The sequence below is a fragment of the Xenopus laevis genome, chromosome 5L (genome assembly GCF_017654675.1).
Source record: "Xenopus laevis strain J_2021 chromosome 5L, Xenopus_laevis_v10.1, whole genome shotgun sequence".
NCBI classification, from domain to species: domain Eukaryota; kingdom Metazoa; phylum Chordata; class Amphibia; order Anura; family Pipidae; genus Xenopus; species Xenopus laevis.
The window spans coordinates 17,338,379-17,363,083 of NC_054379.1; the positions used below are offsets into that span (position 1 = coordinate 17,338,379).

The window sequence follows — 24,705 nt, forward strand, 5'->3', positions numbered from 1 at the left end:
TTGCCTAGCCCTAATTTAAAGGGGGGGGGGTCACCTTAAGATTAACCTTTAGCATATTGCAGACAGTGCAGTGAACGATTAGCAGTAGGTCCCCATTATTTATGACCTTTAAACTATAAACATTTCTATTCTGCAACGCTCAGGCTTGGAATGTAAGATGCAATATAGTCGTTGGGGTCAGTGACCCTGGCAACCAGAAAACCCAACAACCAGATAATTTCAGTTGCAGCAGAATACAGTAATAGTTCTCAGATAATACATAATAATCGAGTTGCTTAGAAAAGACTTGTCTATAACATAAGATGGGAGACTGGCCCATATGCTGGCAATACAGATCACACATGCAGTTGGCTGTAATCCACATCAAACTCGTTGGGCAGGTTGGATTTTTCGCATAACCCAATTTATATTTGAACTAACCTATTATATACATCACCTGGAAGGCTTCCGGTTTTGATCCCTGGGGTCACATATGAACCACTAAACGGATTTCTATGGCTCCTGGCCTGTGCAGGGGCTGCAACAATCCTCATTTTAACCCAGTCCAATAAAATGAGCTGTTTTATATTATTAAACCCCTGCACAGTAAGGGCTCTGCGCTCCCCTGCGTTCCGGTTTCATGCGTTCAGCCGCAGTGGGAGTGCAACAGACCACGAGTTTCTATACTTTACATGCACATTTAATTTTCCTTTCCTATTTATTAAAGTGTGTTTGTCGTCAACTCTACTGGGTTCTGCCATGTTCCCTAAACAAAGCTCTACCCTGTTGCACCTTACAGCAGAGATTGACCTTTAAGTTAACCTTCAGTACCTCGTTGCTAGGGTAATTTGGACCCTTGCAACCAGATTACTGAAATTGCAAACTGGAGAGCTGCTGAATAAAAAGCCAAATAACTCAAAAACGAAAATGAAAACCTATGGCAAATTGTCTCAGAATATCACTCTCTACATCATACTAAAAGTTCATTTAAAGGTGAGCAACCCCTTTAATAATGAGCTGACCACAGCTTACAACATTATATGTGGATGCTTAATAAGGGAATGCAGAGAGCACATAATCCCAGGCTGGATTCATTGTTCTGGCCGTGGGAGGATCTGCTTTGAATACAAGCAGTCGACTCACTACATCTCTGCAATTTTCTCTCTCTCTCTCTCAGAAGATAGAGCTCTGCTCCTATTCTGCAGTCTGCTGCTCACGGCTACGGTTTCCAGAGGACTGATGTGGGGCCAAATTAAATTCTTCTATTGTCCTTTATAAAGCTTTACAACTGTAGTGGAGATACAGATGGGCCCAAGCCTACTGCCCCTGTGTTATACAGACTGTGAAACTTAGGGCTGCCTACCTATGGTGTAGGTAGGCAATATATTTTAAGGCACTTCATTGGCATTATTTAGTTTTCTGGTATTTTGCCTTGGAGCCCCCCTTAATGTAAAGAATCTGGTCAGGGCCCCATTTAGTTCATAACAAGGTTATAGATATGTATATAGATATGTATATATCTATAGATATATCTATATAGATATAAAGAAACATTGGGATACCAGTCACCCTGCTATAGTTCCAGCATTCACCCCAAATCTCCCCTAACTGGCCTTCAGGCTGGGCCTCCTTAGCTCATAAGGTTACAGATATATAGAAACATTGGGGTAACCGTCACCCTGCTATAGTTCCAGGGGTACCCAGGGCACAAATAAACACTCACCCCAAATCTCCCCTAACTGGCCTTCAGGCTGGGCCCCCTTAGCTCATAACAAGGTTACAGATATATAAAAACATTGGGGTAACCGTCACCCTGCTATAGTTCCAGGGGTACCCAGGGTACAAATAAGCACTCACCCCAAATCTCCCCCTAACTGGCCTTTACAATATGCAGATGGAAATGGAGAGCGTATTCTGGGAGAATATGAGGCAGTTTGGTGGAACAGAAAGCGGTGGTGCCGTGGATCAGAAGCAGATTAGGCTCAAGAAGGTTGGCAGTGCCAGGTTTAGGCCGCATGCCTTGACAAGGAAACCCTTCTTTAAGTATAAGGGAAGGAAACTTTGCTGATACAGCTGGCGATTTACGAAGTAAAAGATTACAGGCCAATCACTTGTTTATTTAGCAGGTTGGTTTTATTAGTGCCCCCCAACTGCCTCAAGTCTGGAGCTGCCCATGTCCAGCAGTGATGCAGGGTCTCTTTGTGCCCTTCTCCTATACAGGCTATTTGGGAAGGGTGGGGGAGGGCACAGTCTGACTAATCACCAGGAATGTTACCAGTTAAAGCTGAGTTTTGCTTTTCAGCCACAAGGAAAATCCAAAATTTTGATTAAATGTAATTCTAATCAACAACATTCACTGATGAATCATTCAGCTTGGTTACATGTAAACGGTTACTGAAACCAGTGTCTGTGTGTTTCTGTTCTCTGCCCTGGCAGTTCTGACTTTCGAAGGAATATAGCAGAGACCAGCCACGTAACTACCTAAGAAGCATGTGAGATTGGACTATAGAGACCGTGTAACAAGACACAGAACTAGCAGTGCCTCCCTATAACGGGGAAAGAAAATAATAGAAAGTACAGTGATTAAAGGGGTTGTTGAATTTTGAGTTAACTTTTAGCATGATGGTTTTTTAGCAATTGGTTTTCATTTTTTATAATTTGTGGTTTTTGAGTTAAGCTTCTTATTCAGCAGCTCTCCAGTTTGCAATTTCAACAATCCGATTGATAGGGTCCAAATAACCATTTATTAATTTGAATAAAGGGAGTGGAATATGAATAGGGGAGGGTCTGAATAGATAGACGAGTAATAAGTAATAAGTAAGGAGAAGTCATTTTGGTTCAGAGTCCAAAAACCCCCATACATAAGCAGATATAAGCTGCCAACAGATTAAGTTGAAGTTTATTGCACAGTGTATGAGGCCCTCTGATGGGCTTCCCCCGATTGATATCTCATCGAAAGTTGGCCAGATGTCTATTGGTTGGGCTCCAAAATCCCGTCTGATCGAGGTCCGCATTGTTTTTGTTGATGTGTTCCTTGATCCGACTGCCCGTTTTCTCCTCGTTATGATCCGATCGTTGAGCCATAGGCTCACGATCGGATCAGCCAGATATTGCCCACCTCAAGTTGGGCATATCGGGGAGAAACTGGATTGTTTGGCGACCTCACCCAAATGAGCAGCTCTCCATATGTATGTCCAGCTTAAAGGAACAGTTCAGTGTAAAAATAAAAACTGGGTAAATAGATAGACTATGCAAAATAAAAAATGTTTTTAATATAGTTAGCAAAAAATTTAAAATGTAATGTGAAAGTGACTTGATGGGGGGCCACATGGCACATAACTGTTCAGTGAGTTTGCGATTTATCCTCAAAATTCAGGTCAGATTCAAAAGCAACAGTTATGACCCATATGGCCCCCCAAGTCACTTATTGGTTACTGCCTGGTAACCAATCAATGGAAACCAAGAGAGCTGCAAAGCAGGAAGTAGTGCTCTGGCTATTGTGTTACACATCCAGTCACTTTTACATTACATTACATTTTTGGCTAACCAACTATATTAGAAACATTTTTTATTTTGCACAGCCCATCTATTTACCCAGTTTTTATTTTTATAATGAACTGTTCCTTTAAGTTTAGTGATTATATTCATAAGAGGGTACCTAATGCATTAACCCCCAGTAAATCCTTGCACTTTAATTAAAGCCACTTGACCAGAGCAGTAAAATAATAGCCACAGTAGTGCGCCACACTTTTTCTCTTATATTCTTGCACAGGTCATATCCTTTGTACTTTCACTTCCTGCAGAATAGCAAGCTGCTGCTGGTCTCCTCTTGTGAGGCACATGTACACACAACACAAGCAGCACTGGAATGACAACACTGGCTACTGCAGACACATGGTTCTATTTAGAAGGGTGGCAATGGTATTTTATTTATGATTCGGTTTCTCAACTTCTCCCGACTGTGGCAGCAGCCATAATGCCAGTCTGGACCACACCCTCTTAATAAAAGGCATGAATTCACTGGAAGCAAATGCTGGAGCTTTTCCTTTCCGGATCCATTGCAGTCAGCCGGTGATTCACACACAAACTCAGATAGTTTTATAGTTCATCAGCCAATGACAGGTGTGACTCCTCAAGTCAATTCTTATGTGTGTTTACTTGACCTTTAACACTCCATGTGCCCTATTTAAAGGAAAAACTAACCCGTAATAAAAAAAAACCCTACCCCGTACCCTACATAGACCCCCCAGCCTAGCTGCCCCCCCTCCCGAGCAAATGCCCCTAACTCTTCACTTACCCCTCTGCGCAGATTCTTTCCAGCGGAGTTCACGGGCGCCATCTTCTTCTCTTCGGTAACCTTTGGAATGAGACTGCCGAAACAGCGCATGCGCAGTTGGAGCAATTTTCTGTTTCGCAACAACTGCGCATCCACAAAAACTCACGAAATTGCCGAAGTGCCTGACTCATTCCCAAGATCACCGAAGCGGCTGAAGATGGAGCCCGTGAACTCCGCTGGACAGAATCTGCACAGAGGGGTAAGTAAAGCGTTAGGGGCATTTACCCGGGGGGGGGGGGTCTATGTAGGGTAGGGTTTTTTTAGTTAAGGGTTTGTGAGTAACGAGTTAGGGGCATATGCCCGGGAGGGCAGATAGGCCATGGGGGGGGGGGGCCTTAGGGTTTTTTCCCCCGTACAGGTTGACTTCTTTAAGATCTACTCGTTTGCCTATCTTGCCAAACGAGCAGATCTTATCAAGTATGACCACCTTCACACTTCTGGGGATTCCCAGCAGGTGTCAGTGGATGCTGGGAGTTGTAGTCTAACAACAATGAACAATCCTGTGTGTGTACATACGCTGGGCTACGCACCACGGGGTGCTCACATTAGTTAATTTTTAGTATGTTATAGAAAGGCTAATTCTAAGCAACTTATCAATTGGTCTTCGTTGGGGTTTTTTTTATAGTTTTTTAATTAATTGCCTTCTTCTGACTCTCTCCAGCTTTCAAATGGGGGTCACTGACCCCATTTAAACAATATATTTGTAGCCTTTCAGAGCATTTGTTGTTATTGCTACTTTTGGTTATTCATCTCTCTCTTCAGGCCCTCTTCTATTCATATTCCAGTCGCTCATTTAAATCAATGTATGGTTGCTAGGCTTATTGGATCCTAGCAATCAGATTGCTGAAATTGCAATTTGGAGAGCTGCTGTATAAAAATCTAAATAACTCAAATACACAAATAATACAAAATTGAAAACTAATTGCAAATTGTCTCAGAATATCACCCTTTATATCATACTAAAAGTTAATTTAAAGGTGAACAACCCCTTTAAATATTGCCTGGCACTGCAGAAAGAAGGTTTTCCTTACCACGACAGCGTGTGGGGAGTGAACCAGGGACTTCAGCTCATTCAAGTCGTTCTCTGCCTGCAAACAGCAAATGGGAAGTTTTAGAAGGGAGCGAGGTTCTGGGCAACGGGTGTCCTATGGCACATAACTATGTACATCAGGAAGGAGATTCAGTCATGAGATGATAAATACAATGTGAGCTTTACCTTGTCCCACTCCCCTTCCATGACATGGTTGCGGAACTTGGTGGCGGAAGGGTGCTCTAAGCGACATCCCGACTCCTGCATGAGGAGCTCCACTGTCTGGCTGTAAGAGAGATACCGTGTCAGTACATCACCCACTCTCTGCCCGCCACCCAACCATTTTTAGGCCCATATGGGGGGGGGGGGCAAATATATGATCGGACCCCATGGGTCATAAGTAATGCCCCACCTCCGCCCCATATACACCACAACAGCCAAGGAAAAACTACAGGCTCATTACTCCCCACATATGAAGCACACTATCCCACAATTGCTGTACTACAACTCCCAGAAAGCAACAGGTGAACGACTTTTTTTTTTTTCAAAACGCATCAGTTAATAGTGCTGCTCCAGCAGAATTCTGCACCGAAATCTATATCGCAAAAGAGCAAACAGATTTTTTTTTATTATTATTTAAATTTGAAATTATGACATGGGGCTAGAAATATTGTCAAGTTCCCAGCTGCCCCTAGTCATGTGACTAGTAACATAGCAAGTTAGGATGAAAAAAAAAGACACGTCCATCAAGTTCAACCTTTTTACTTTTTTTTAACCTGCCCAACTGTGCTCTGATAAACTTCAGTCACTCTTTACTGCTGCACTGTAAGTTGGAGTGTTATCACCCCCAACCCCAGCCAGGGCCGGATTTACATAGCAGGCTCCCCTAGGCCCACTGCAGTTTGTTGCCCCATCTCCTCCCCTTTATTCGCACAAATTTTCATCATCGGGAACGGAGCTATGGGGATTGGTGCAGATGAAATTTTAAAAACTATTGTATCCCCAATGTTTCTGAACCAATGTGGGTGTGGTTGGGCAGCATACCACCCCCAAAAAATCTGCTGCCCTAGCCTCAGGCCTTGGTGGCCTTTCCACAAATCCGGACTTGACCTCAGCCTAACAAAAGAACAATGGGAAGGTAACCAGACAGCAGCTCCCTAACACAAGATAACAGCTGCCTGGTAGATCTAAGAACAGCACTCAATAGTAAAATCCAGGTCCCACTGAGACACATTCAGTTACATTGAGCAGGAGAAACAACAGCCTGTCAGAAAGCAGTTCCATCCTAAAGTGCTGGCTCTTTCTGAAAACCAGGCAAAATGACCTGAGATGCACCTACACACCAATAGTATAACTAAAATAAATACACTTGTTGGTTCAGGAATGAAATTTTATATTGTAGAGTCAATTATTTGCAGTGTAAACAATGTAATTTAGAAATAAAAACTACATCATAAAAATCATGACAGAATTCCATTAATCACTGCATACATTTGTGTTGCTATATAAATATATTTATAGAAAGGCTTGGGTGTTGTTCATATCCTCCAAAAGAACAAATATAAACCCCTTTGGTTCCCCATTGCATAACTGCCCATACACAATCCAGAACCATCACCATCTGACTACGTACAAAAAATACTCAGACTAGCAGCTGGGGAGCAGTGGTGCCTGACAGACTGCCTGGGGGCCCCTGTGTTCAACTGTGGCCCCATCCTTGGGACTCACTGACTGCAGTCTACACAAGTTTCATGGCATGTACACAAATACACACTAATGCTTTGGCCCAACATATGTATATAAATGAGGCCCGGCAGTCTTGCTGAGCTACATAAAGTCTTCATTCATGATGTTGCAGCTCCTACAACTCCCAGCAGCCTGATTGTAACTGAGCAACATCAGAGGGCCTGATTTTAAACCTCTGCATCATTTAAATCAACCATCTTATTTTGCCAAACTTGTGCAGTGGAAGGAACTCTCTAATCACAGGCTGGTAGCCCCCTCCGTTAGTTAGCCCCGCTTGGGTTCCGAGGATTCCTCAAATCCCGCACCTCCCCCCACCCAGCCTCAGGAGCAACAATCAGTGTCTCCTCCTCTAGTGTTATCACTACTGGCGCAGCACAAGGCCTCCTCTACCTCCGCCCACTTGTGAATGTAAACATCACGCTCCCTTAACCACCCTTAGGGGGCAGGCAAAATATTAACCTTTTTTTCTTCTACTGAGATGAACAGTCACACACAGCTATGATCCCAATAGGGTGAAGGCCACAGCCAATGGCAGTTAGACAGAACCATGGGTGAGGGCACATTATTACCCCATAATCTGCTTATACAGCTGTTAATGACTTATCCACAAACTGGCTGAACGATATAAACCCTGCACAATGTCCATCCCTGGCACAACAGCACTGGCACATATATTCACATGGGCACACTTGGCAAACAAGTCAGATGACATTCACTTAATTTAGCTGCTAAACAAACCCCTCCTTCACAGAGATGCCAGGCGGGCATTAGAGTAGGCCCCATGTCCTATATAGACAGGGGTGGGAGCTGCCATCCTGGATCTAAAGTGCAGGTATGGGTGCCGGATCTATTATCTTGAATTTACTGTGACATTAGTGTTAGGCATTTCCACCACTGGGGCATTTCAGTTGGCAGAGAAGTGCCCCCATTCACTCAGATAGGTACACCTGACAGTGGCAGTTTTGCTGCTTTTATTGTAGTGCCAGGCAGTGCCCATGCAAGTGTATGGAAGGTGGCAGTTGCAGCAGAGCCACCAACTCAAAACCAGATCCCTACTGGCTTAAATGTATCTGTATCCAAACCCCAGTGGGAACATAGATCCATTGCTACAGACTCAAGGCTGGAACCGTAAGCAGATCTCTAGTGACAGGCAACAGGTGGCATCACAGCCCAGATCCTCTTGCAGAACCCAAGGCCGACGCACAACCCACGGCAGACCCATACTGGCAGCCACTGGGCTCTGTTTGTTCACTGGTCCCTGTTGGCAGATGAAGACTAAGACAAGGCTGGATGCAGCACCCATTGCAGATCCAAGTCTACAGACACTGGGTCAGAACCATCAGCCATACTTCACCCCTGTTTTATGGCCCTAATCCAGAGGACTACCTGGGAGCACTGGCCCATACCAGCACCCAAATAACTTTTAGTCACTGGGCCTGATCCAATGGCCTGAAAAGATTTCTATTTGCCGCCACTGGGCCAAAACCAGTCCCCAGGAACCTATTTACAGACACTGAGCCTGATCATATCCATATTTCTATTTACAGACAGCTGGCTGGATCAGTACCTATCTCTATTTAGCTACAAACCCCACATACAAATTCAGTACAGTGATCCCAATGTAAGTATTCAGGGTTCAACAGATTGTTATTTACATACACCGCTGGGCCTTTCCACATCCAGACACTAGGCCTGATCAGCACCAAGATCCAGACAGACAGACGTCAGGCCTCAGAACAATACAAATGCTTTTATTTACCAACACTGAGCTGGGTCAGATCCCCAATCCTCTATTTCCACACTGGACCTCATCAGTGTCAAGATCCTTTTCATGGAACCCCCTATAGTGGAATCATTCCAAGTGGATCCCCCCCACATGAGAAGCTGTACCCCATGTCTCCCCCACATCGGGGAGGATTGGCAGCCCCAGATCTAGGTGTGACACTGAATTCGGATTCTTCTAGATCCGGATCACAAGGCCATGTCTGAGTATGAGATTAATATTGTGCTACATCAGAAGCTCAAATAATAGAACAAGGCCAGACTGGAATAGGTATGAGGCCAGATGTGGGGCCCAAACTGATCCAGAGACAATCAGATGTCGGGCCAGACAGAAAGAGCGTTAATATCTCCGGTGACCAGACTCACTTGAGGCCCAGGCCGTGCAGGTGTTGCCCAATGAGGCGAATGACATCCTCGTCGGCCTGGCTGAGGCGCTTCTTCTTCTTCACTCCGGGCTGCTCGGCGGGGGCGCTGCTGCTGCTGCTCAGGCCGTTGTTGTTGTTGTTGCTGAGGAGCCCGTTGGAATGAGCCGGTTCCGAGGATTCTCCGTTGTGGGCGCTCAGACTGCCGCTCCCTGCCGGTTCCTCCCCCGCTGCCCCGTTAGCCTGCATGTTACTCCCACCGCCACACGGTCCCGCGGGCCCGACCGACAGCTCTGCGCTTCCTGCTGCCCCGGACTCTCCTGCCGCCTCCTCCGAGGCTCGGGGTCTCTTCCGCGGGGGAGGGGATGCTCCGCCGGTGTCCGAGTCGGAGGAAGCGGAGGCCAGAGTTTCCTCGCCGAGAGCGGCCGTGGTTGGTGGCCGGTGGGGCGGGAGGGAGAGGGCGGTGTGCGACTGCGTCCCCCTCCGGGGGGAGAGCGGCCCAGGCTCGGCTCCGGGGCTGTCACCAGCTGCTTCCCCCCTCTATACCGCTGCACTAATGGAGTCTGGGCTGAGGAGCTGACAGGAAATGCCTGCACTGGGGCCCCACTCACTTCCGGAACGGTGGGGGCGCCATGACTGAGACCGGGAGGCCCGACATCGAACTGACACAGTCGGGAAGTGAGAGAGAGACAGTCGGGATTGGGCAGGAACAGGAGTGTGAGTGACGGGTGGGAGGGGAGTGTGGGACTGTCTGAGAGACGGTCAGCTCCAGTGAGACCGCCCAGGTGATAGAGACAGACCAGGCAGAGTGTTACTTAGAGAAGAGAGAGTGTCACTGAGAGAAGAGAGACAGCCCAGAGAGAGTGTCAGTTAGAGAAGAGAAACAGCCCAGAGAGAGTGTCAGTTAGAGAAGAGAGACAGCCTAGAGAGAGTGCCACTTAGAGAGAGAAACATCCCAGAGAGAGTATCAGTTAGAGAAGAGAGACAGCCCAGAGAGAGTGTCAGAGGAGAAACAGCCCAGAGAGAGTGTCAGTTAGAGAAGAGAGACAACCCAGAGAGAGTATCAGTTAGAGAAGAGAAACAGCCCAGAGAGAGTATCAGTTAGAGAAGAGAGACAGCACAGAGAGAGTGTCAGTTAGAGAAGAGAGAGTATCAGTTAGAGAAGAGAGACAGCCTAGAGAGGGTGTCCGTTAGAGAAGAGAGACAGCCCAGAGTGTCAGTTAGAGAAGAGAGACAGCCCAGAGAGAGTGTCAGTTAGAGAAGAGAGAGAGTATCAGTTAGAGAAGAGAGACAGCCCAGAGAGAGTGTCAGTTAGAGTAGAGAGAAAAAGCCCAGAGAGAGTGTCAGAGAAGAGAGAGACAGCCCAGAGAGAGTGTCAGAGAAGAGAGACAGCCCAGAGAGAGTATCAGTTAGAGAAGAGAGACAGCACAGAGAGAGTGTCAGTTAGAGGAGAGAGTATCAGTTAGAGAAGAGAGACAGCCCAGAGAGGGTGTCAGTTATAGAAGAGAGACAGCCCATAGAGAGTGTCAGTTAGAGAAGTGAGACAGCCCAGAGAGAGTGTCACTTAGAGAGAGAAACAGCCCAGAGAGAGTGTCAGTTAGAGAAGAGAGACAGCCCAGAGAGAGTGTCAGTTACAGAAGAGAGACAGCCCAGAGAGAGTATCAGTTATAGAAGAGAGAAAAAGCCCAGAGAGAGTGTCAGTTAGGGAAGAGAGACAGCCCTGAGAGAGCGTCACTTAGAGAGAGAAACAGCCCAGAGAGAGCGTATCAGTAAGAGAAGAGAGACAGCCCGGAGAGAGTGTCACTTAGAGAGAGAAACAGCCCAGAGAGAGTATCAGTTAGAGAAGAGAGACAGCCCAGAGAGAGTGCCACTTAGAGAGAGAAACAGCCCAGAGAGAGTATCAGTTAGAGAAGAGAGACAGCCCAGAGAGAGTGTCAGAGAGAGAAACAGCCCAGAGAGAGTGTCAGTTAGAGAAGAGAGACAGCCCAGAGAGAGTGTCAGTTAGAGAAGAGAGAAACAGCCCAGAGAGAGTGTCAGTTAGAGAAGAGAGACAGCCCAGAGAGAGTGTCAGTTAGAGAAGAGAGACAGCCCAGAGAGAGTGTCAGTTAGAGAAGAGAGACAGCCCAGAGAGAGTGTCAGTTACAGAAGAGAGACAGCCCAGAGAGAGTATCAGTTATAGAAGAGAGAAAAAGCCCAGAGAGAGTGTCAGTTAGGGAAGAGAGACAGCCCTGAGAGAGCGTCACTTAGAGAGAGAAACAGCCCAGAGAGAGCGTATCAGTAAGAGAAGAGAGACAGCCCGGAGAGAGTGTCACTTAGAGAGAGAAACAGCCCAGAGAGAGTATCAGTTAGAGAAGAGAGACAGCCCAGAGAGAGAGTGTCACTTAGAGAGAGAAACAACCCAGAGAGAGTATCAGTTAGAGAAGAGAGACAGCCCAGAGAGAGTGCCACTTAGAGAGAGAAACAGCCCAGAGAGAGTATCAGTTAGAGAAGAGAGACAGCCCAGAGAGAGTGTCAGAGAGAGAAACAGCCCAGAGAGAGTGTCAGTTAGAGAAGAGAGACAGCCCAGAGAGAGTGTCAGTTAGGGAAGAGAGACAGCCCAGAGAGAGTATCAGTTATAGAAGAGAGAAAAAGCCCAAAGAGAGTGTCAGTTAGGGAAGAGAGACAGCCCAGAGAGAGCGTCACTTAGAGAGAGAAACAGCCCAGAGAGAGAGTATCAGTAAGAGAAGAGAGACAGCCCAGAGAGAGTGTCACTTAGAGAGAGAAACAGCCCAGAGAGAGTATCAGTTAGAGAAGAGAGACAGCCCAGAGAGAGTGTCACTTAGAGAGAGAAACAGCCCAGAGAGAGTATCAGTTAGAGAAGAGAGACAGCCCAGAGAGAGTGCCACTTAGAGAGAGAAACAGCCCAGAGAGAGTATCAGTTAGAGAAGAGAGAGACAGCCCAGAGAGAGTGTCAGAGAGAGAAACAGCCCAGAGAGAGTGTCAGTTAGAGAAGAGAGACAACCCAGAGAGAGTATCAGTTAGAGAAGAGAAACAGCCCAGAGAGAGTATCAGTTAGAGAAGAGAAACAGCCCAGAGAGAGTATCAATAGAGAAGAGAGAAAAAGCTCAGAGAGAGTGTCAGAGAAGAGAGACAGCCCAGAGAGCGTGTCAGTTAGAGAAGGGACACAACCCAGAAAGAGTGTTAGTTAGAGAAGAGAGACAGTCCAGAGAGAGTATCAGTTAGAGAAGAGAGACAGCCCAGAGAGAGTGTCAGTTAGAGAAGAGAGACAGCCCAGAGAGAGTATCGGTTAGAGAAGAGAGACAGCCCAGAGAGAGTGTCACTTAGAGAGAGAAACTGCCCAGAGAGAGTGTAAGTTAGAGAAGAGAGACAGCCCAGAGAGAGTATCAGTTAGAGAAGAGAGACAGCACAGAGAGAGTGTCAGTTAGAGAAGAGTGAGAGAGAGTATCAGTTAGAGAAGAGAGACAGCCCAGAGAGTGTCAGTTAGAGAAGAGAGACAGCCCAGAGAGAGTGTCACTTAGAGAGAGAAACAGCCCATAGAGAGTATCAGTTAGAGAAGAGAGACAGCCCAGAGAGAGTGCCACTTAGAGAGAGAAACAGCCCAGAGAGAGTATCAGTTAGAGAAGAGAGACAGCCCAGAGAGAGTGTCAGAGAGAGAAACAGCCCAGAGAGAGTGTCAATTAAAGAAGAGAGACAGCCCAGAGAGAGTATCAGTTAGAGAAGAGAGACAGCCCAGAGAGAGTGTCAGAGAGAGAAACAGCCCAGAGAGAGTGTCAATTAGAGAAGAGAGACAGCCCAGAGAGAGTGTCAGTTAGAGAAGAGAGACAGCCCAGAAAGAGTGTCAGTTAGAGAAGAGAGACAGCCCAGAAAGAGTATCACTTAGAGAAGAGAGACAGCCCAGAGAGAGTATCACTTAGAGAGAGAAACAGCCCAGAGAGAGTATCAGTTAGAGAAGAGAAACAGCCCAGAGAGAGTATCAATAGAGAAGAGAAAAAAAGCTCAGAGAGAGTGTCAGAGAAGAGAGACAGCCCAGAGAGCGTGTCAGTTAGAGAAGAGAGACAGCCCAGAAAGAGTGTTAGTTAGAGAAGAGAGACAGTCCAGAGAGAGTATCAGTTAGAGAAGAGAGACAGCCCAGAGAGAGTATCAATAGAGAAGAGAGAAAAAGCTCAGAGAGAGTGTCAGAGAAGAGAGACAGCCCAGAGAGAGTGTCACTTAGACAGAGAAACTGCCCAGAGAGAGTGTAAGTTAGAGAAGAGAGACAGCCCAGAGAGAGTATCAGTTAGAGAAGAGAGACAGCACAGAGAGAGTGTCAGTTAGAGAAGAGAGAGAGAGTATCAGTTAGAGAAGAGAGACAGCCCAGAGAGAGTGTCAGTTAGAGAAGAGAGAAAAAGCCCAGAGAGAGTGTCAGAGAAGAGAGAGAGACAGCCCAGAGAGAGTGTCAGAGAAGAGAGACAGCCCAGAGAGAGTATCAGTTAGAGAAGAGAGACAGCACAGAGAGAGTATCAGTTAGAGAAGAGAGAGTATCAGTTAGAGAAGAGAGACAGCCCAGAGAGAGAGTGTCAGTTAGAGAAGAGAGAGAGTATCAGTTAGAGAAGAGAGACAGCCGAGAGACAGTGTCAGAGAAGAGACAGCTCAGAGAGAGTGTCACTTAGAGAGAGAAACAGCCCAGAGAGAGTGTCAGTTAGGGAAGAGAGACAGGCCAGAGAGAGCGTCACTTAGAGAGAGAAACAGCCCAGAGAGAGAGTATCAGTAAGAGAAGAGAGACAGCCCAGAGAGAGTGTCACTTAGAGAGAGAAACAGCCCAGAGAGAGTATCAGTTAGAGAAGAGAGACAGCCCAGAGAGAGTGCCACTTAGAGAGAGAAACAGCCCAGAGAGAGTATCAGTTAGAGAAGAGAGACAGCCCAGAGAGAGTGCCACTTAGAGAGAGAAACAGCCCAGAGAGAGTATCAGTTAGAGAAGAGAGACAGCCCAGAGAGAGTGCCACTTAGAGAGAGAAACAGCCCAGAGAGAGTATCAGTTAGAGAAGAGAGACAGCCCAGAGAGAGTGTCAGAGAGAGAAACAGCCCAGAGAGAGTGTCAGTTAGAGAAGAGAGACAACCCAGAGAGAGTATCAGTTAGAGAAGAGAGACAGCCCAGAGAGAGTGTCAGTTAGAGAAGAGAGACAGCCCAGAAAGAGTGTCAGTTAGAGAAGAGAGACAGCCCAGAAAGAGTATCACTTAGAGAAGAGAGACAGCCCAGAGAGAGTGTCACTTGGAGAGAGAAACAGCCCAGAGACAGTATCAGTTAGAGAAGAGAAACAGCCCAGAGAGAGTATCAATAGAGAAGAGAGAAAAAGCTCAGAGAGAGTGTCAGAGAAGAGAGACAGCCCAGAGAGAGTGTCAGTTAGAGAAGAGAGACAGCCCAGAAAGAGTGTCAGTTAGAGAAGAGAGACAGCCCAGAAAGAGTATCACTTAGAGAAGAGAGACAGCCCAGAGAGAGTGTCACTTAGAGAGAGAAACAGCCCAGAGAGAGTATCAGTTAGAGAAGAGAAACAGCCCAGAGAGAGTATCAATAGAGAAGAGAGAAAAAGCTCAGAGAGAGTGTCAGAGAAGAGAGACAGCCCAGAGAGCGTGTCAGTTAGAGAAGAGAGACAGCCCAGAAAGAGTGTTAGTTAGAGAAGAGAGACAGTCCAGAGAGAGTATCAGTTAGAGAAGAGAGACAGCCCATAGAGAGTGTCAGTTAGAGAAGAGAGACAGCCCAGAGAGAGTGTAACTTAGAGAGAGAAACAGCCCAGAGAGAGTGTCAGTTAGAGAAGAGAGACAGCCCAGAGAGAGTGTCAGTTAGAGAAGAGAGACAGCCCAGACAGAGTGTCAGTTAGGGAAGAGAGACAGCCCAGAGAGAGTGTCACTTAGAGAGAGAAACAGAGCAGAGAGAGTATCAGTTAGAGAAGAGAGACAGCCCAGAGAGAGTGTCACTTAGAGAGAGAAACAGCCCAGAGAGAGTATCAGTTAGAGAAGAGAGACAGCCCAGAGAGAGTGTCACTTAGAGAGAGAAATAGCCCAGAGAGTCATTTAGAGAAGAGAGACAGCCCAGAGAGAGTGTCAGTTAGAGATGAGAGACAGCCCAGAGAGAGTGTCACTTAGAGAGAGAAACAGCCCAGAGAGAGTGTCAGTTAGGGAAGAGAGACAGCCCAGAGAAAGTGTCAGTTAGAGAAGAGAGAAAAAGCCCAGAGAGAGTGTCAGTTAGAGAAGAGAGAAACAGCCCAGAGAGAGTGTCAGTTAGAGAAGAGAGACAGCCCAGAGAGAGTGTCAGTTAGAGAAGAGAGACAGCCCAGAGAGAGTATCAGTTAGAGAAGAGAGAAACAGCCCAGAGAGAGTGTCAGTTAGAGAAGAGAGACAGCCCAGAGAGTGTCAGTTAGAGAAGAGAGAAACAGCCCAGAGAGAGTGTCAGTTAGAGAAGAGAGACAGCCCAGAGAGAGTGTCAGTTAGAGAAGAGAGAAACAGCCCAGAGAGAGTGTCAGTTAGAGAAGAGAGACAGCCCAGAGAGAGTGTCAGTTAGAGAAGAGAGACAGCCCAGAGAGAGTATCAGTTATAGAAGAGAGAAAAAGCCCAGAGAGAGTGTCACTTAGAGAGAGAAACAGCGCAGAGAGAGTGTCAGTTAGAGAAGAGAGACAGCCCAGAGAGAGTGTCAGTTAGAGAAGAGAGAAACAGCCCAGAGAGAGTGTCAGTTAGAGAAGAGAGACAGCCCAGAGAGAGTGTCAGTTAGAGAAGAGAGACAGCCCAGAGAGAGTGTCAGTTAGAGAAGAGAGACAGCCCAGAGAGAGTGTCAGTTAGAGAAGAGAGACAGCCCAGAGAGAGTATCAGTTATAGAAGAGAGAAAAAGCCCAGAGAGAGTGTCACTTAGAGAGAGAAACAGCGCAGAGAGAGTGTCAGTTAGAGAAGAGAGACAGCCCAGAGAGAGTGTCAGTTAGAGAAGAGAGAAACAGCCCAGAGAGAGTGTCAGTTAGAGAAGAGAGACAGCCCAGAGAGAGTGTCAGTTAGAGAAGAGAGACAGCGCAGAGAGAGTATCAGTTATAGAAGAGAGACAGCCCAGAGAGAGTGTCACTTAGAGAGAGAAATAGCCCAGAGAGTCATTTAGAGAAGAGAGACAGCCCAGAGAGAGTGTCAGTTAGAGAAGAGAGAAACAGCCCAGAGAGAGTATCAGTTAGAGAAGAGAGACAGCCCAGAGAGTATCACTTAGAGAGAGAACCATCAGTTGACTGCCAGAGGACTAGTGTCATCAACGAACTGCCAGGGGACTAGTGTCATTAATCGATTGCCAGGGAACTAGTGCCATGAGCCGACTGCCAGGGAACTGGTGGCCATTACACTGTGACTGGTCAGTGGCACACGCATGCAATGTTATTGCTGTTGGTACAAGAGAGGCACACAATGGAGATAGACATAGGCAGTGACCCCCCTGGTATGGCTAAGTAGCCAGGGTCAGGTTTGTTGCCCAATATGGTACCTTTTGAGAAAGTGGCTGGCAGCCATGAAACGCATCAAGCGTGTGGTCTTGAGATATGTTTATAAGTCCTCCATGTTGTACATGTGATCAATAAACAATTTATTTTAATGAAATTGGCCCCACTGGTGCTCTGTGCATTGGACATCATTTTGTTGCCCCATTTGGGAATGAGAGGGCTGGGTGGAAAGTACCCATAATGCACCTGGCCCACTATTTTGTGCCTGTGAGATGTAAAACTGGCCATAGATGTTGAGATTTTTAAAAGATCTGATCGTCATCGAGAGACCACGATTATCTCTGAACGATCGTACGAATTGTCCATCAACTAAAAAGACCAATTTTATTATGTTATAGAACGACCAATTCTAAGCAACTTTTCAATTGGTTTTCATTATTTATTTCTTATAGATATTTGTCTTTTTCTTCTGATTCTTTCCAGCTTTCAAATGGGCGTCGCTGTCCCCTTCTATAAAAACAAATGCTCTGTAAGGCTACAAATGTATTGTTATTGCTACTTCTATTGATCCTTCTATTCAGGCCTCTCCTAATCATATTCCAGTCGCTTATTCAAATCAATGCATGGTTGCTAGGGTAATTTGGGCCCTAGTTACCAGATTGCTTTAAATGCAAATTGAAGAGCTGCTGAATAAAAAGCTGAATAACTCAAAAACTTTCGATAATAAAACATTAAAACAAATTGCAAATTATCTCAGAATATCACTCTTTACCTCATACTACAAGTTATCTCAAAGGTGAACCACCCGTTTAAACTGCATTCTCTGCCAGCCTGTCTTGGGAGTGGTCTCAACAACTGTCAGCTGAACATCCCTATTATAGGCCAAGTGTGGCTGGCAAATGGGAGGAGTCTGTGAGGATGAGTGACAGGCAGTCTGCTGTGACAGGGGAAGTCTGGGAGGGGGCGGGGGGATCAGATGAGAGGGTAATTGCAGCCGGGAGTCTGACAGACAAGTGGGAACAGATGTATAATGAGGGGTCAAGGGAATACAAGTGCCAGAGTGGAGAATAATGAGAGAAAGGGGATAGTGAGCGAGGGGTCTGAAAGGGGCCCCGTGAGTTGCGGGTGGGAGGGGAAATGGGATGAGTGACATGCTGGGGGTGGAGAGAATGGAAACAAATGTGACTCATGATACCAGGTAAGTGTAGGTAATGTAGGGGCAATGCAAAGCCACAAAAAAGCTAGGCCTCTCCTTAGCAACTGGGGGGTGGGACTCAGGGCACAGTAATCTGTGTTAATAATAAACCAACCTGAAACTGCCAACTAATTGATCAACTGCAACTCCCAGAATCCTGTTTCCAGCAACAGGGCTCATGCGCTAGTGAGTTGAAATGGCTGTGCTTTGTGGGGTTCACAGGCCGGTGTTACTGATAAGCCCCTCCCCCCAGGGACGTAAGGGAAATCAGCTGAGAGGACAGAGACATCGTTTTGGATTAGGACACAGAGTTGGCAGCAAAAGCCTGATGTGCTCCTCGCCCAATTACTAGGGATGCACCGAAGCCAGGATTCAGCCGAATCCTTCTGCCCAGCCGATCCGAATCCTAATTTGCATATGCAAATTAGGGGCTGCGAGGGGAATTGCGTGACTCAAAACAAGGAAGCAAAAATGTTTTCCCACCAGATTAGCATATGCAAATTCGATTCGGTTCGGTATTCGGCCGAATCTTTCTCAAAGGATCCGGGGGTTCGGCTGAATCCAAAATAGTGGATTCGGTGCATCCCTACCAATTACGGTGGCCACCTGGCTGGTATTTTACTGGCCTGGCCGGTAAAAATGATGGTTGATCCCAATGTCATTAATAGGGAAAAAATATAAATATATAGGAAGGTCGGTATTTGTTTCCAGAAAAGTTGGCAACCTAGCCCAATGTGCGATCCTGCTGACATAAATCAGGCCGGTCCCTAGCCACATATATTTATGATAGGGATGCACCAAATTCATTATTTTGGAATCGGCCGAATCCTTCGCGAAAGATTTGGCTGAATACTGACTCTGAATCCTAATTTGCATATGCAAATTAGGGGTGGGAAGGAATTTTTTTTTACTTCCTTGTTTTGTGACAAAAAGTTCCGTGATTTCCCTCCCTGCCCCCTAATTTGCATATGCTAATTAGGATTCGGATTCTATTCGGCCTGCAGAAGAATTAGGCAGAATCCTGAACTAAATCCTGGATGATCATTTGGCGCCATTAGGTGCTGTGCCTGAAGTCAACAGCCAGTGTCACCCCAACCCCCCAGTCTCACACGGCATCCCCTGGCTAACAGGACATGTTAAACAGCAGAAGGTATGTGTATGCCAAAGGCCATGTCTGGCCAATTTCTGTCCAGGGACTGACTGCACTGCAACAAAGCAGTTCATGTGGCTTGTGTCATTGGCATCAATGTAGCTAATCCTCTGTGCCGCCATGCAGGAATTGTACCGTTACGCATATGATTTGTGGCCTCCAGGTGCCATTGGAGAACTGACAGAGGCTACAGACCGATATATATATATATATATATATATATATATATATATATATATATATATATATATATATATATATATATACATATATAATACATATAAGGGATGCACAGAATCCACTATTTTGGATTCGGCCGAACCCCCGAATCCTTTGTGAAAGATTTGGCCGAATACCGAAACGAATCCAAACCGTAAGTTGCGTATGCAAATTAGGGGTGGGAAGGGGAAAACATTTTTTACTTCCTTGTTTTCTGACAAAAGGTCACGTGTTTTCCCTCCCAGCCCCTAATTTGCATATGCAAATTAGGATTTGGATTCGGTTCGGCTGGGCAGAAGGATTCGGCCGAATCCGAATCTTGCTGAAAAAGGCAGAATCCTGGCCGAATCCCAAACCGAATCCTGGATTCAGTGCATCCCTAATATATATATACCCCCTGTTGGACCTGGTCAGAGGCCTAAAAAACTCTTGGGCGTGTATCTTCCAAAGACTGTGGGAAGATTCAAGACATATCAAGGACCCACAGAAGTGCATTATCCCTCCATAGGGGCCCCGTTGGTCCTGGAGCCCAGTGCAAATGCCCTGTGTATCTTTAAACGTTAAATCATTGTATAATTGGGAGTCCATGCATCTGATTTCCATATATCTTTCACCACAGCCAGAGGGACATGCCCCGGTTCCAAAGGCAGCCAACACGAAAAAATTTTATATCAAAAGATATATGTCCCAAGGCTTATATTTAGTAAAAATAAATTATTTATTAACGTTCACATTTTAAAAGTTTGATACATACTGACCCCCACATGGCCGTACCCTCCGTCATAGGCGTCTCGGAGACATGTTGGCTATCTTTAAACCTTACCTTGCCTATTGAGGAAATGATTAGGGCCCCAAAGTACTTGTCTTTTTATTGCTGCTGCTGCTGAATGAGAGTTGTAGTTTTAGAAGCAAGACCAAGTGTTTTCCTACAGGTGGGAACCCTCACCCTTCTTGTCCAGTTGGGGGTTAGGACTCATTGCAGAAAACGTATATGTGACTTTCCATTGACTTTTTACTTACACGGACTCAGTACAGACTCTTTCAGGTTCCGCTTGTATCCTGTGACAGTTACCTGAACTGGGCAAGTTATTGTGAAACCTTTTACTTGGACATAGATTATAATAAAGGGTATGGACATGTGCTTTGGAATAATTGACCTGTTTCCTATGGCAGTGCTGGAAAACCTCTGCTTTAGAATTTACTAGAGTTGAGTATCCGATTGAGCCCACCACACAACCTGACCTACTGGGGCCTGATACCATTGGCAATTTGGCAGGCCAGTCCAACCATGCTAGAGTTAATGTGATGGGGTGGTCCACCTCTAAGTCAACTATTAGTATTATACTAATTAGTTATAAAATGGCTTACTCTAAGCAACTTTTCAATTGGTCTTCATTTTTTTCCTTATATTATTTTTAATTATTTGCCTTCTTCTTCTGACTTTTTCAGACTTAAAGGAGAACTAAAGCTTAACTAAAGTAAAATCAATTTTTTAAAAAAAAAAAAAATTGTTAGTATAGATAAACAAAATAACACAAAGACATATTAAACTTAAATTGCTAAGCCTTTATTAAGAAATAACTTACTGAAACTCCTCTTCAGAAAAGGCGATCTGGCAATCCATCGTGCAGTGCTCGATTTCTCCTCCCTGCCTTCCTTATAGGAGATAGCCAGGGAGGAGAAATCGAGCACCGCACGATGGATTGTCGCCGTGTCGCCTTTTCTGAAGAGGAGATCAAGCGGAGTTTCGGTAAGTTATTTCTTAATAAAGGCTTAGCGGTTTAAAAGTTTAATAAGTCTTTGTGTTTTTTTATTGTTCTATACTAACGATTTTTTTTTTTTTAAAAATGTTACTTATCCCTTAACTAAAGAAGTAGCTAGAAATGTTGTACATTATGTTTTGTGCTTCTGTACCAGCCCAAGGCAACCACAACCCTTTAGCAGTAAAGATCTGTGTCTCCAAAGATGCCCCAGTAGCTCCCCATCTTCTTTTCTGCTGATTCACTGCACATGCTCTGTGCTGCTGTCACTTACTGAGCTTAGGGACCCACTCACAATATATAGTACACATAGAATAGAAATGTCACAATATAAGGCTGATTAGTAATTAATACAGATAATTACTACATGGCAGCACAGAAACCAGTGCAATTAGCATCAGAATTTAATAATCAACCCTGTAGCATCAGCTTATATTACAGACCAACCTCATTCTCTGCTGGATAATTAGTGACGAGCCCTAAGCTTAGCTTCTCAACAGCTGCTCAGAGCCCACTGAGCATGTGAGTGTCACAGACACTTTCCAAGATGGTGACCCCCTGTGACAAGTTTGAAGTCCTGGATCATTGCTGCTATTGACAAGCTGAAACTTTAGGCTGGTGCAATAAGTGCAATATGTTTAGCCATATTCAATCGTTTTACTTCTCCTTTAAATGGGGGTCACTGATCCCATCTAAAAAACAAATGATCTATAAGGCTACAAATGTATAGTTATTGCTCATCTTTCTATTCAAAACATCTCCTTTTCATTATTCTAGTCTCTTGTTCAAATCAGTACATGGTTACTAGCAACCAGACGGCTGAAATTACAAATTCGGAAGCTGCTGAATAAAATGCTAAATAACTCAAAAAACACAAATAATAAAAAATGAAAACCAATTACAAATTGTCTCAGAATATTCCTCTCTACATCATACTAAAAGTTAATCCAAAGGTGAACAACCCCTTTAAATCTGATGGCATGCACAGTGCTTTGCATAATCCCCTTATGGAGAACTGTAGTGATAAAAACATAGGTGGTGCCCCCTTGTGCCGGGGGCTCAATGCCACTGTTTAGGGTTGGAAAGGCTTGTGTGTATTATTTCATTCTCTTAGCTAAGGGAACTAACATAGAACAACACACTGGCCATTCACAGTGCCTGCCACTGGCACCAAGCTGCCCCCAGAGTGTAGAGTGTTTTGGCACGGCTTCTATCTGCAGGACTCATGCCACTGGCTCCTCTAGGTACAATGGGCACAGGTGAATCTACAGAGATCATTGTCTGACACAAGCATACAATCATGTTAGTGCTGCCTTGGGTGGGGCAATGGTTTGGCACCGGCTCTGTAAGTTGATACCAGTCTCTATTAGGGTTGCCAGGTTGGCGGTTTTCCAGCCAAATTAGGCTACTAATGTTAAGCCTAGGCGGGTTTTGAAAGTACAAACTAGCCAAGGTACGGATTTGGGCTACTTTTTTGGGCCAACCAGCCAAAGTTTTTTTCTTGCCCTTCTGTGCCAATCCTGTGTCTCCCAATGCATGTTGGGTAATGTAGTTTTTTCGAACTGCCGTGTTTTAAGTAATACTACAATACCCAGCATGCAATGGGACTAACTTGTGTAGAAGTCGGGAGTTATTTTCACATATACTGTATTCATTAATTTTTTAGACTTTTTTTTCACTGCACATATTGTGCTATTTTTGGGCTTCTTTTGAAGTGCCTTTTGGCTAGTTTTGGGCTGGTTTTGTAGCTGACTTGGGCTGGTCTTGAAAATTAGACCTGGCAACCCTGGTCTGTATGTAGATCCATGGTCATCCCAGTACTGTTCCGTTTAATCCTCTGTGTAATGCAAACAGAACCGGCGTTCAGCTGCTGCTCAGTGATACAGAGAGAGGAACGGCCCATTCACTCGGCTCACCTGCTAACCAAACACTGACCTGTAGTTGGGAAGGCAATGGGGGGGGAGCAGAAAGTGGGGCTCAGTGGGAGCAGGGTGGGTGGTGGATATGAGGGTGCACAGGATAGAAGGGAGGGATGGGCTGAGGAAATGCAAATAGCTGGGGAGAGAGACTGAAGGATAGTAAGATACAGAGTGAACAGAAGAAAAAGGGGTGTCGGGCAGTTCAGAGGGTGCACCCCAAGCAGAATAGGAAGCCAAGTTCAAATTGAGTGTATTTACCCTTTGCTCAAGTGAGTGAGTGTGGGGCATAGATAGAGAGTACATGGCATTGGCTGCGAGAGGATTTAGGTGGCAGAATGAGACTCCCGGACAGATAACGGTTTATCTGCTGCTGCAGTTTGTAGACTGGAATAGTGCGAGTATAGATACCCTGTCTTCCTTACTCCATGCATTCATATGTATCATTATATGTATAAAAATGCTAAATAAACGCCACAAATAATAACAAAATGAAAAAAATGAAAACCAATTGCAAATTGTCTCAGAATATCCTTCTGTACATCATACTAAAAGTTAATGTCAAGGTGAACAACCCCATAACAGGTCACTGAGCCATATTGCTTGGAGCAGCTGGAATATATGAATAGGTATAGATGCCAGTATGTGTATTGGTTACTGTGCCAATATGCAGTGGCATAATGACATGTTGTTGGCCCCATAACAAATCAGTTGAATTGCTCCTTAGGCTTTAGAAGCCCTGAATGTAGTAATTATATTTTGCCAGTACACAGGAATGCTGCTCCATAAGGTAAGTTCAGAAACTCGCCTCTTGCTGGTGGATGACGCTCCTAGCACTTACTTTTACTGCGGTGGTGTGGGTAAAGAGCTTGCGGGTAAAGGGCTTGTGGGTAAATGGCGGCTTGCGGTAAAGGGCTTGTGGATAAAGGGCTTGCGGGTAAAGGGCTTGTGGGTAAAGAGCTTGCGGGTAAATGGCTTGCTGGTAAATGGCTTATGGGTAAATGGCTTATGGGTAAAGGTCTTATGGGAAAAGGTCTTATGGGAAAAGGGCTTGCAAGTAAAGGGCTTGCGGGTAAAGGGCTTGCGGGTAAAGGGCTTATGGTTAAAGGGCTTATGGGTAAATGGCTTGTGGGTAAGGGCTTGCGGGTAAAGGGCTTGTGGGTAAAGGGCTTATGGTTAAAGGGCTTGTGGGTAAAGGGCTTATGGGTAAAGGGCTTGCAGGTAAAGGGCTTATGGGTAAAGGGCTTGCAGGTAAAGGGCTTTCAGGAAAAAGGGCTTATTGGTATAGGACTTATGGGTAAAGGGCTTGTGGGTAAACGGCTTATGGGTAAATGGCTTATGGGTAAAGGTCTTATGGTAAAAGGTCTTATGGGAAAAGGGCTTGCGAGTAAAGGGCTTGCGGGTAAAGGGCTTATGGTTAAAGGGCTTATGGGTAAATGGCTTATGGGTAAGGGCTTGCGGGTAAAGGGCTTGCGGGTAAAGGGCCTATGGTTAAAGGGCTTGTGGGTAAAGGGCTTATGGGTAAAGGGCTTGCAGCTAAAGGACTTATGGGTAACGGGCTTGCAGGTAAAGGGCTTTCAGGAAAAAGGGCTTATTGGTATAGGACTTATGGGTAAAGGGCTTGTAGGTAAATGGCTTGTGGGTAAAGGGCTTGTGGGTAAAGGGCTTGTGGGTAAAGGGCTTGTGGGTAAAGGGCTAATGGGTATAAGGCTTGCAGGTTGCTGCCTTCAGGATATTCCTGGAACTGCCACCGAAACAACCTTGGCAATCTATCTACATGGATCTTGTTGA

General features: G+C 45.6%; 1 protein-coding gene across 1 annotated transcript in view; it reads right to left on the reverse strand.

Annotated features, from left to right (window-relative positions):
* wdr26.L (WD repeat domain 26 L homeolog) overlaps positions 1 to 9,957 on the reverse strand; it is a 44,011-nt gene extending 34,054 nt beyond the window's left edge. The window contains exons 1-3 of the mRNA XM_018262648.2: positions 9,240 to 9,957; positions 5,532 to 5,631; positions 5,347 to 5,403 (exon numbers count right to left, since the gene is read on the reverse strand). Coding sequence (XP_018118137.1) covers positions 5,347 to 5,403; positions 5,532 to 5,631; positions 9,240 to 9,484 — 402 coding nt within the window. The 5' untranslated portion in view covers positions 9,485 to 9,957. The remainder of the gene's footprint in view (positions 1 to 5,346; positions 5,404 to 5,531; positions 5,632 to 9,239) is intronic.
* Between the last annotated feature and the right edge of the window lie 14,748 nt (positions 9,958 to 24,705).